Source organism: Rhopalosiphum padi, chromosome 1 (assembly GCF_020882245.1).
Source record: "Rhopalosiphum padi isolate XX-2018 chromosome 1, ASM2088224v1, whole genome shotgun sequence".
NCBI classification, from domain to species: Eukaryota; Metazoa; Arthropoda; class Insecta; order Hemiptera; family Aphididae; genus Rhopalosiphum; species Rhopalosiphum padi.
Genome location: NC_083597.1, coordinates 15,809,598 through 15,823,765, shown reverse-complemented (window position 1 = coordinate 15,823,765; position 14,168 = coordinate 15,809,598). Strand labels below are relative to the sequence as shown.

The following is a 14,168-nucleotide window of genomic DNA, read 5'->3' as shown; positions in this document are numbered from 1 at the left end:
TACTCACAAATAAAATAAACAAATTTGAACTTTGACAATATAACTATTCAAAACGAATTCGTAACAGTTTTAGTCCATATGAATGGGATTTGGTTTGTTTTGCATAAAATATTAGAATTTAGACTGTTAACCTTTTAAAGAAATATTCTTTTACTTAAAACAACATCACATAAGTCACTAGTTATTGAATTGTATAGTCTATTAATGTAAACACTAATTAGTCGATAGTCAATATACGATTAAAATACTATAAATAATTTCAAACACAATTTTGTATAAAGGAATAACTTGATTTGGCCGATAAGTGATCTACAGATATATGAACAGTATATAAAAGTATATCTTATAATTATTTGGCACAGTATATTTCAGTTAAAAAGTAAATTATAATTTCTCACCTTTTCTTATTTGTTTATTTATAATAAATGTCATCATTATTTTAAGCAGAATAAATTTCCCCATTTATTTACAATTTACTACTAAATATAGAATAATATCATAATATTCACCCTAGTAAAATTAAATTTTATCATCGTTTGCATTTAATTAAGTGTTATACCAATAATGAACAACGTTTTATAAATCTATAACAAGTACAGTACCTAGTAGATTTTTTCATATTGTGACCTAATACTTCTAGGGTTTATAAATTAATTATACGTACATAATTAAAAAAAATTGATTTTTCAAGTACTGTATTTTTATTTTAAACTTATAGGTAATTAAAAAATTTAAATAATCTGTTTTTGTACTCGTAAAGCTTGCATTAATTATTATAAATAACACTTAATAATTGAGCCAATTATTATTGTTTTAAAGGAATTGGAAATTGTAGTTTATTGGATCAGTCTAAAAAATACAATTATATACTATCCCAGGTTACGCATTTTAATGTTTTAAATAAAATAAAATAATTAAAACTCCTATTGAATAAACTATATAGAAGCAATATTGTCGTATACAGTTTTCAATTGTCAGTAAATTGTATTTTTAATTTTTGTATTCAATGAATCAATAATATATAAATATAATTAGCTCAAATAAATTACGTAATATACAAATTGTACTGCTTTTTCTAAAATTTCGATTTGGTTATTTTGTTCTTAAGTACAATACAATCTGTTCAGTTTAAAAAAAAAATTATATTCTTTTTTAAATAAACATTGAATAACGTTTTTGGAACACATTTGCTTCAGACTCTATTTTCCAATACCATTTTTTGTATGCTATGGTAGAATTATAATAATACGTATTGGAATCCTGTTAAAACTTCTGAAAGTTAGGAGGTTTAGGTAGGTACTGACACATAAGTAATACACGTAATAACTAATAAGCGCTGTAATGTGTGGCTTCAGTTGAAAAGTTGACTAATGTGCTGAGACGGATAAAGAATGGGGCCCAAGTCAATTTATTGTCAATTTGGTCAACAGAATATTTGACCACAAATAAATGATTGCCGAATAAAATTAAGCAGCCACTACATCCCTTATTTATGTATAATATACAGAATATTATAATATTATTCGTTATTTTCGATGACGAAAACGATGACTTCATAACGATCGACTTCCGTTACAACTACTTTAATAATACTACCATGACGTTAGACATTCATTTTATACGCCTGTCCATCCCCCCTCCCCTAACCACCTCACTACCACAAACAATACCTCTATATCATTATACACCCATCTGTCGGATATCCATTAAAATTTATTGTTTTCCGAACGGTGGTGGCCGACACTGTGTACACTTACTTTTATTTCGTTTTAATTAAACTTTGACAAATGCGCTTTCTTCAGGTTTCTTTACTTCGCCACCGCTGTCGCGACTTACGCGGTCCCACCCTGACTGCCAACCCCATCACCGGCAAACAACAATGATTAAAGATTTTCACGGTGGACCTTGACTGTGTGCTCTTTTTTTCACCCTTTTCCGACGACATGGCCAACGAGCGCCAACACCCTACAACACACACACACACACAAACCTTATTCGAATCCATTAAGCTAACCTTAGTTATATACTTGATATATATATATATCAGGCAGTGAACTAGTCTATGGTTTATTAAATTGTATACTTGTAATAGTAATTAATCACCGCGACCAACTCCGTCTACGCATTATCTGACTGTTTAATTGTATACCGAATCAATACATTATTTCGATACAAACGATAAAATAAAATGTCCTCGCATTAATATAATCGTATGATATGCATTATTTGAGAAGGAAAGTATTGTATATATGCATATACACACAATATGTTACACTTTACAAAGTAAAGGGTTTTTTTTTATCATAATTCACAACAACGTAAAAATATATAATGAGCTTTAAAATCATTGGTACTCACGTACCACTCATCTGAGTTAAGAGAGCAAAAGTGGCGGATGTGTCAATTTATTTAAGTCAAAGTGCTTTAGGAGCCATTACAGTGTTGACACTAAAAGTACGGTACTTTTAAATTACTCGTTGAATTAAGAAGAGATTGAACGATAGGATAAGAATAGCCCACTGCTCACAATAATAATTATTTTAAGGTCCATTATTCATAGTCTGTAGAACTTTAGTTTTATATTTTTCCACGATGAAAGTAACTTTAAACCTTATGCAAATAGTCAAAAACCCAACGCTCTATTGTTTCCAATTTATTTTATAAAATAAATATAATATGTATTTTTTTTAATGTTATTTAATGAAAAGATACGTTTCAATTAATTTAAAATATTGGTAAGTTATTAATTAATTTAAAAACTGTTATTTATTTAATTCACCAGAAAATAGATTTAAATATTTAGGTATACAATTTATAATCTTATAGCAATGTATATTAACTACTTATAAAAAAGTAGAGTTTAAAATAATGAATTCGATGAATAACTAAATTATTAACATACATAATATAATAGTGAAGCGATTAAATGTATTGGTTTTACATTATTTTTTTTTATTTTTTGGTTGTTGAACCCGTCACTACCTTTTGAAGTGGTTAACATTTTTAATATCAATTTACTTTTTTAGTAGGTACCCAATAACTTTTCTTAATAATTTGGGAAAAAAAGTAAATAAGGAAAACCCGGTTGTTGAACTATTTCTATACACTTAAAATATTATATTTTTGGGTTTTTTTTTTGTATAACAATCAATAAGATAATACGCAATTCCTTAAACTTAATTAAACTAGAATTATCTTTAACTATTAAATCGCTAAAAGAATAAAAATCTGCAGATTGAAACCACGTCTTCCATGGCATGTCTTTCTATTTTCACATCCAACATCTAGATCATCATTTGAATATGAACTTTAGTAAACACTCATTAATTACTGAATAAACTATATAAAGTTATTCGAGCGGTTATTTCAGTTATTTCATATTAATATACCTTATATTTCCAATGTAAACTACACCTGTAACTTATAACTTGTATTTGTTAAAATCACCGTAAAAACAAAAAATAAATTGTTGAAACAATTAAACTAATGAAAAAAAAAACTAAAATTATTAAAATATAAAATTGGATATCGTAAACCTATAGTATTTTTTTATGAGATCATACAATTAGAATTTCAGTTCATAATCACAAAAATTTACTAATTTTCATTATAGTTGAATATGCATACAATTTTTAAAATATTCATACCTAAGATTGACAATATAATGTAAGTTTTTATATAAGTCTTGTTTACAAGAGTTAAAAAAAAAATTGAGTGTAACTCCATAAATATTTTTTATGTAAAACTTAAGATTTTCAATAAACTTAGATATTTGGTGTAAAAAACGAAAGTTTTTTTTTTATATAATTCAATAAGCATTAATCGTAAAATCTTAAGACATTCCGCTGTCAACAACATTTTTAAAATATTCAAATTAAATTTAAGCCAAATTAATTTAATTTTTTTCTCATTTTAAATTGTATAACTTTTTATAGTAATTTTTTTTCTAAAAAGGATTGATAAAAAAATTTAGACTTAGTCAAAAAGCTTAAAATATTGAGTTATTCTGAATAAATACATTATTGAAGAAGCAAATAGTTACCCTATAATCTATAAAATATTAAGTTCATTTCCTAAGATTTGGTTATTTGATTGATATTTCAATTAGAGATCAAACTTAATTTTACACACCTTTATATTGAACTGATAAATGAATAGTTTATAAGAAAAACAAGCCGGTAATTAATTTCTACTGCATAGTAGATTTTAAATGTATCTCACGAACAAATAACTGTAACAGATGTATTGATCTTAAATTAACATTTTTTGTTTTAAAACGTGAAAAGAGACAAAAAATAATAAAAATAAAATTACATACACATTGTAAAATAAATACTTATTCATTCTGCTTAGAATCTATAAACTGCACATTCGTATTTTCAGAAAAATATTCAGCTAGAATACTAAGTTAAAAATACAATAACCCATTTTAAGAAGTAAAAATCTAAAAATAAACGATGAAAAAAAGATAGCACTGTAGATATGTGTTTATTATATTTTATTGCTAAGATAAGTATATAGATTTTTCACATTAATATAGTCCTTTAAAGCAATATACAATATATATTATGGTTATCGATCACGTTGTCGACAAGGAATAAAAAGTGGGTAGTATATTTCATTAATAAACCAATAGTTTTTTAAAAAAATACACCATAAACAAATTAGTAAACTTATGCGAATAAAATATTTAAAGGTTGTGGGATATAAAACATAGTAAATATAAACTGTATAATACATAAATGGACTAAAATTATTAAAATCCTGAACCAATATGACGTATTGTAAAATCATCAATACGCATTGGAATCATAAAATATAAGTAATATACTTTGTAAATAATTTATTTTAGTTAGTTAAAATTTAACTATAATACATAACAAAACTTTTAAATTACATAAATATGTTAAATTTTACTGAGTATAATAATAATGTATAATATATTTTCGTGTATATTACTTTTTTATTTTGTCGATTTTACTTATTTTGTGACTGCTTTTGTGTAGATATCGTGTTAGCTAGTTCAGTTACGTATAAGTATTATGAATATTTATGACCAGAGAACAACGTGTATTATATAAATTAAAATAAAAATGCAAAATTTAAAAATATATAATTACTTACAGTTTTTGACTGTACAATATATAATATTGTATTCGTTTTTAGAAACCATAATGTGTAACAAATTCAAAGTCAAAGTATTAACAATAGTTGATAAACATAAATATATATATATATTTAAAATTTGTTTGAATTGCATTTGTAACCATATCAATTTTTTTTTTTAATATTAAATTAGTATATTTATGTAAATGTAGCTTATGTTTATAATTTATATATTAAATTAAACAATTTTAATAATATGGTTTAGTTATAAATAGTACATTTTTATTTAAAAATAATTTATTACATATCAATAGATAAGTATACCTACTAAAATAATTATGAACTTCTTATTTTTCTATAAAAATAAATGTTGTTCTTAGCTTACAAATTTGCAAAAATATTTTTTTCTGTTTATTAAATTGACTAAAGAAGTATCAACATCAAAATTTAATTCTTGATGATTAATTTTACTCGTGCTATTTATATACTTTTTAAGTTTATTCATAGAAGTTAAAATCGTGGAATATTTAAATAATACCAAGGAAAAAAACATAAAAAATCTTTTGAACTTTGATCTTTTTTAACATATTCTGATTTTTTTTTTGTATCATTATAATTCTTATACGCATAACTTCAAAAAAAAAAATTATAATAATAACAAAAGCTACTTCTTAAAACGCAGCTTTTTTTGACTTATTTAAGACTGTATTAATGCTACTTTTATTGCTCTTATAGAAATTGTATCATATTATAAAAAACAAAATTACTAAGAATTTTCAATTTATTTTGCAAATATTAACGAAAAATAATAATAATAAAATATAAAACATAAAACTTAATTACAGTAAACTAATTTTCCATTGGGTGAGTTGTTCTTTTTATTTTATTATAATATATTTTTTTCGTACGTGCGCGCAACAGCAATACGTAGTTGAGGTAAATAAGTTTTTTTCCGTGTAGGGTGAGGTGAATACATTTCATAAATAACGTTGACAGAATGTAATGATCCAGCAACAGACTATTTTATACCTATCCATTTTTCAAAAAACAAAATGAGGTCATCGAATGAAACAATGTAAAAACAAAATGTGTACTACTGTACACGGTATACATAGATTTTGGTAGTCTTTTTTATTTTTGGTTTTATTTTTCATAAGAGTTGATAAAATTAAATTTACATACACGGACAAACTTCTACGCTATTCCTACATTTAGCGGCACAAAATACCTACCTACATATCAAATTCACTAAAAGCTTTACATTTGTTCAGAACCCATGCTCATATACAAGAACTTTGTTATTAACACCATACATACATACATACATACGTAAAATGTATTATGTATTTTTTACGTCATTATTGTGATATTTTTTTTCTTACCTTTTTGCTCTACACACAAAATACACATACGTCAGCTGAATGGTACCCCATTATTATTGTCGTCGTAGTGATGAACTTTTATGCAATTTCGCCAGTTTAGATACACGAGCACGCGATGCACGTGTAATGAAATATATTCGGCGCGTTATTGAAGTTAAATACGACGATGGTATAAAAATAATTCGTGGTGCCATAGTACATAGAATAGTATATTATATGCTAAATATATATGTGTATATTATGTACATACACATACCTTTATAACATATATATATATATATATATATATATATCCAGAGGGGAAGAGAAATAGTGTATTTAAATGTTACACCCCATCTATATAATTTAATCGCATGGTAAAAATAACTTTCTTGGTGCGTTTTTATTTTCGTTAAAAACAAAGAAAAAATCGTCAAATCGTGCATGCCTCATTTGGAAAGTTGGGAGAAGCTGCAATGCGACGACCATAGTGGTTTGCGTGACCTGTACCATATAATGTTACTACAATACAATTGGGGTTCATGAGGTTTTCGTTAGAACCACGTTGCCTTGTGTGTAATAAAGCTGCTAGGTATACGCAGTAACTTCACCGCTATTAATTCTTTATATTTTCAAACGACTCCATCGACGTGTCGTAGAATTTTTACAACGACATAATATTTTATCAGAAAACTCGACATATTATATGACACTATATTATTTTGGATACAATGGATACACCACCAAGGTGCGTCCGGGATAACTATATAATATCAAAACTAATAAGTCTTCGCTGTGGTGAAAGGAACGATTCCAAGACGAATGGCAACCCTGTTCGGTTTATATATTTTAATTAAACAATGAGAATCAGATTTCTACTGTAAACATTTTTCGTAAATATTACTATGACTGCGACGTAAAAAATAATAATAGATTTTTAATTTAATTCCGTCGTAGGCTGTCGATGTATACCGTACCTACAGGGTGCGTGCTATTGATACATTATAATACCGACAAAAGTCGCATTTTATAAATCCAGTTATATACCATTGTAATTTTAGTTTGAAAAGTCATGTTTTTCATTAATTTTTATACGCAGGAAAATTGGACAATCGATTTAGTGTAAAGTGTATAAGTAACTTCGGGAATAGGTAATTGAAATATTTTTTGCTGAAATATCGTTCACCATACCATACATTATTTTAATCATACACTGGAATTTTGACAATAGATTATGATTCGAAGGTGATTCACGTATATCCAAATTTCTCAAACATCCTGAAAACTTGTCATTCATAAGCACTATTATTTTGAATAGTTTAATTTACGTGTACACAATAATTTATATACTATATATTACATAGATACGTAAGCATTTATATCACTTAGATAGCAATTAGTGAGGGAAAAGGACAAGCAATAATAAAATGTAAAAAATTGAAATAATTTCTGAAAATCGTCAAAATACATGAGTTCAAAAAGTTTTAAGGTTCTCTGTCTACCTTGACCGTATGTAAAACGTACATTAGAATAGACGCTTTCGATAATGTGTAGCTGAATTCATATTTGACACGGAACTTTTTTTTTCACCACCCACGATCAATAGTATACTATTATAATGTCGATTGAACGTTGTTTTTTTTTACTCTAATCCGGGTGTGGTTAAGATATAATACCGAGTCAGAAATGTTCATTAAAATAGTAATAATTATTTAAACTTTTTAAAACACTCAAAACTTACCTAAAAATTTAAATATCAAAAACACCATACGTGAGACCCTAAATTATATTCTTATCTTAAAATTTGATAATATATTAATTAATTTAATATAAAAATAATAAATTAAATATTTATGTTATACAATCTTGCAATTTAGTAAAGTGAAGACAACATTTTATGTGGGTATGATTTCCTCGAAATTAAAATAATTAAAATACAAACGCCGTTACAGGGTCAATAATATGGTAGAAACATGTTTTGTTCTCACTATATGAGTTTATCTTGAAGTTAATTTAATTTTTAAAACAATTGTATTTCAACAGCACGAACAATACCTAATACAATTTTTATAATGCTTGTAAATGATGTTACATTAAATTCCAACAAAATTAAAAATATCTTGTTCTAAACATCACCTATAATTTTATATTATAATACACTAATATTTAAATTATTATTTATTAATAAAAATAATAATAAAAAAAATGGACTAGTAGATAATATATGCTTTTTTGAGCAAAAAGTGTCAAGTGTAGCTCATCATTAAATAGGTTACTGTAATGGATGTGTTAAATTTGAATCCAATGATAAATCATTGCATATGAAAATCGATTTTGAGCGGAGATGGTCTGTCAGCCAATATTACTATGTATATTTTATTATAATATATTCATATTGCTATTATAGAGATTGAGAGGAGGACCAAAGAAAAGATGGATAGACAGAATAGAAAATGACACGAAAATAACTAGTGTGAGTAAAGTAGAAGTGAGGACAAAGCCCTATAGAGGTGTAGGACCAGTGTAACCGACCCCTTAAAGTCAAGAACGACGAAGAGAAAGAAGATATTGCTATTATAACTTAAATTTATTTTACTATTAATAATATGGCAAGCGTTATTCGGTATAAACAGGAAATACAAATTAAACTAAATATTTAAAAATGCTTTTGCGTACAATAAATATTTGAATGCGACAAATAATTTTTTTGAACGAAAAAATAAAATTAAATCTGTATAATTATTCTTTATTTAAATATCCAATTTTAACAAAATTTATATTTAATATCTATAAAAAATTATTTTTGGTTTCAATAATAACTACGTAACTATTCATTTTTTAGACTTAACTATATGAATATTGAAAATGTTATTTTTTAACTAGGTACATAATAATTGTGATTTTGATGAATTTTGTCAGCATTTGAATTACATACAGTTGTAAAAAAAGTCATTCATATTATGTATATTTAAATATAGCAATAAAAAAACAACTTATTTAAGATTTTTTAGTATCTTTTCAAGTTATTTTAATAAGTTTATATATTTTTAGCAACATATTATAAATAGCTCCAAAAAATTCAACGTTTTTAATATAATACTGTGTGTAGAATAATGTTTTTCCAATTGTTATAAAAAGTATTGGAAAACTTAGTAATTTTAACATCTCCTCACAAGTACCAATTATACGTATTCCCTTTCTTATTAGAAAATATATCGAGTTGAAGATTGAGTTATTTTCACCGTTACATAAGGTGATGACAGACATAGAAAAAACACAAATCATCGTAAAATGAATACATTCTTCGCTCTACTCTAAAATGTTCTGGAATAATTTAACAATGAATATAAAAAAAAATTAATATTTTCTTATAAAAATCATCTTGTTGTACTGTATGAAATAAAACTCGTCATTAGATCATAAATTTTATTGAAAATATATTGCCATAATGTGCTTTTAGTTTTGAATTTAGTAGCCTGTGGAAATACGATATATAATATACATATATATTGTACTCATTTTCCTCTGTAGTTTATGTAATAATTCATCTGTTGTATTAACGATTTTTCTTTTGCTCGTGAACAACTTTACAATAGAAAAATAATAAGAACACACTTCGTTATATTGTATATTTGCCCTAAAACTATTATTATTGCTATTTTTTTTTTTTTAGTTTTTTTTAGTTTTATGTTTATATTATATCCCATAGTTGATATTTATACTAATGCATTTATGCAATAGTTTTTACATTATTTTTGTGTTCAATCAATAATATAATTTATAAGTTTTAAACATATCTCCAACCGTACTTCTTACAGAAATATTATATCAATATACTATCAAATTATAATGGTTTGGATTTATTAAGGGCATCGCATATGTTGTGTATTTAGCATGAACACATTCGATATTGAATGGATTGTACAAAAAAGGTAAAAATAAAAAAAAACACATGTGTAGTCGTCCCGTATCCATGTGTTATATATCCTCTCAAAACAAATGATAAAGCTCGCAATGAAATATTCACTTAGCATAACACTTTTGTAACGCATAATTCGAGTGCGCAGGGACAAAGCCAATTGTTTATACCCGCAAGTACTCACGCCCTCTTCAACTAACCTTAGAAATGTAATAAAACTGTAAGAAATAATCAATAAACATTTTAGAAAATACATAATATTAAATTCGCTCCAGAGTAGATGCATACATGTATTATAATACATACATATATATATATACACGATAGTACTTCCCGTGTTGTTTTCTATATACATTTATAAATAACGTACCTCTAAATGTATTGTTATGATGTACATACGAGAGTATATTTTATTCGTACAATTCTTGAGCTAGGAGAAGTACTTTATTGTTATTGGTTCGTTTATTGTACCTATAGGGTATACAGAGTTGTTTTCATGAAAGTGACAACGATTCCTATGGGTACATTTAGACCGACAAATATTATGGAGCTATAAGTTTGCTACGAGACCAATGGAATATAATATAATAATTATGATTATTATTAGTATGATAATTGATTTTGTCTTTTGTTATATAATATTCGTACTAAAAGCATATACGGTAATGTGCGTCTATAAAAACTACGATAATAATATACATTTCTCTACTATATTATTACAATAATACTAGATCATTTTAAAACCTACTCAGTAATAATAATAATTTGAGAAAATTCTCCGTTTGTGAAATTATATTTTATTTTTTTGTTTCTATTGTATTAGATTTTGCAAAAAAAATTATTGTTATTGCAAATAATTACTCATACTCAATATAATTACCTATATATATATATATTAGTTATAAAGTATATACGTATATATTAACTTTAACCTATAGATATTTCAAAGATATGCTAAACAGCTAGTGATCATTTTTTACTCGTTCACTTCAACAGACAAGACATTATTCTCAAGACTTTCGAACGACATCATGTCATAAAATTTAAAATTGGGTGTAGTGACGTTTTTTGTACATAACACAATAATTACGTATGCGGATAAAGTACTTGGTTTAGGCGAGACCTTGGAGAGTTTCAGGTCAACAGCCTCTTTCTCTCTCTTTCTTTTTAAATTTGACTGTATATCTCTCCTTTTCCGCCACCAACACTTCTCTCTTCCTCTATGGCTTCCCTTAAAATTCTCTCTACTTTTTCTTTCACGGTTTCCTTTTTTTTACTCGGTATACTATCGTCGTTTTACATTCCTCCTGTTACTGTTACGATACTGCAGGGTTCAGCCGAATAGAAATCGATGTTATTTGCTACGTTTTGCCAGAATTTATGCAATTGAACACAACCCACTCCTATATTTGTCATACTATACTTTGTTATTTTTGAAATATATAACATTAAGTAAAAGCATTTTAACGGATTTAATTTAAATGTTTGTGTTTAATAACCATTATTAAACCAAAATCTATGGTATACTTTTACAAAGTTTAAATGTTACTATGATTAGTTACAAATAACATATCAATAATATATATAGTACTAGTACATTATATAATTTATAGTAAAACATTAAACCCCCAATATTATACTTAACTTTTAAATAATAATTTCAGTTAAATCCTTGTAAAACATATAATATATTATATTATGATTTAATTTAAATTTGTTGGTATTTTCAGATTATTAAGTGTACAAACCCTGCTCAAACTGTCTTGTTTAAGGGATGTATCCAAAATAGAGCGCCACAGGTGCCATTTTCCGGATGGACGAGAGGTAAATATTATAATATCCTATAATAACAATGAAAAATGGAAAATTAAAAATAATATAACTTATGTATCGATTAAAAACTATTTTCATAGTTAATGACAGAAAACTAGTTTGTATTTGGGTCGTAAAGTATATAATATTTTACTATACAATTAAAACATTGTCAGTTAAGTATTGATTTAATCACTTTGTATTATAATTTTAGAGGGTTAACGTGCTTGAGCCCTCTCCAGCAGTCCGGAGGGGGCAGGCCGACGAGGGTATAAGAGGTGCACTCGACCATGTCCATTGCTGACACCGATTCTTCATTCTCCAGTGAAGAAAAAAGCCTATTCCGTCCGTTCACCCGCGAATCACTGAGGGCCATCGAACAGCGCATAGCTGAAGATCATGCTAAACAGAAAGAACTTGAGGAAAAAAGAGCTGAAGGGGAGGTGAGTTTGGTTGAACTCTGGCCAAATCGGCCGGAGTCCGTCCCACGTTCTCGTCGTTAAATTTTAACCCTACTACCATATTTTTGGAAGCGTAATTTATAGCCGAACACTTTTTGACGTCCAAAATAAAACTACAATTAGCTTTAAATGTGATTTAAATGTGGAATTTAAGACGGAACTAGTGTTTATCTGTGCCAAGTTCTGGAAACGATCTAATATTAATGTTGTTTGTTTTATTATTTGACAACAGCCCTTGCCATGGAAGAGAAATAAAAATAAAGACGTAAGCAAGTAGAAAAAAAAATAGAGGAAATATATTTATAATTAGGCCACAAACTAGGCTAGAATTCATACATTATTCATATCTTATGATATATAATATGTACATATTATATACATTATACATATTATTATTATATTATTACCATGTACATAATACGTACAAATTTACTCGCTACCTACTTAATATTTTTAGCAAATGTACAAAAGCATGTTATCACACGAATTCTTAGTATCACATACCGTATAATGTCAAAGTAATATTATATACATAATTATACATAGTATCATGAGTCATGACCATGAGCTTAACAAACAAAAAGTTTTTTTATAAAAGTTTTATACATTTAAATATATTGATACATGCCTATATTATACTGTAATGTACATTTAGTTAGGTCTGTATTATAATATTAAAGTAGTTATTGTAATTTATTAAGGTGCGCATATATATATATATATATAGTTATAGTAGTTTCTAGAATAGTTTTCGCTAGACTAAACGCAAGTTAGCACTTTCGAAATAAAAGGAATGAGCTGTATTATTATATAGTAACATTACACTAAAACGCCGTAATAATTATCATTAATTCAGCTGATTAATTAAACTTGATTAATAAAATGATCAAGGAATAACCATAAATGCGTTTTGGTTGGACCATATTAAATGTTTATTATCGGAATACCTAATCATCTGACTATGAAAAGTATCAAAACATTTAAAAGCAAATAGTAACTACCTATAAACTTTATATTAGATACCTACTAATTTAATTTACTTTTTAAGGTCTTTGAACAAATGTCAAAATTCCCTGCCATTTCAAAACCATATTACAGTCATAATCAATTGAATTGCATAAAACATATAACATTATGTTTTATTCGCACACATATCAATAGGTTTTATTTTCGTTTGCTAAATAATATCGACTAACATATTTTAACGATAACCATAAAATTATAGGTATTTAATTTATTTTCTCTGTGAAATAAATTCCAATTAATAAACATTGAACAGAGTTACATACTTTGATAATAAATATAACTCACATGAAATGAATGCATGATTGATTCTATCTCCATACTCGTGTTACTGTTGCAATTAAATTCATCCTAAGATACATTTAAAGAGTTTTTATAGCTAACTAATACATAAGAAAAACTATAATAACAACATAAGTTTACTGTACAATGTACATGAATAATATGACTTTTGTTTAAATTACTTTCATTAACTTTCATAATACA

The 14,168-nt window shown here is 26.2% G+C and overlaps 1 protein-coding gene across 6 annotated transcripts in view; it reads left to right on the top strand.

Annotated features, from left to right (window-relative positions):
• LOC132917410 (sodium channel protein para-like) overlaps positions 1–14,168 on the top strand; it is a 63,446-nt gene that overhangs the window by 33,237 nt on the left and 16,041 nt on the right. For 3 of the 6 annotated variants that reach the window (XM_060978568.1, XM_060978253.1, XM_060978174.1), the window contains exons 2-4: positions 12,117–12,210; positions 12,413–12,641; positions 12,892–12,924. In XM_060978568.1, the coding sequence (XP_060834551.1) occupies positions 12,489–12,641; positions 12,892–12,924 (186 nt within the window). In that variant the 5' untranslated portion in view covers positions 12,117–12,210; positions 12,413–12,488. The remainder of the gene's footprint in view (positions 1–12,116; positions 12,211–12,412; positions 12,642–12,891; positions 12,925–14,168) is intronic. The other 3 variants (XM_060978484.1, XM_060978331.1, XM_060978411.1) reach the window with 1 other exon arrangement.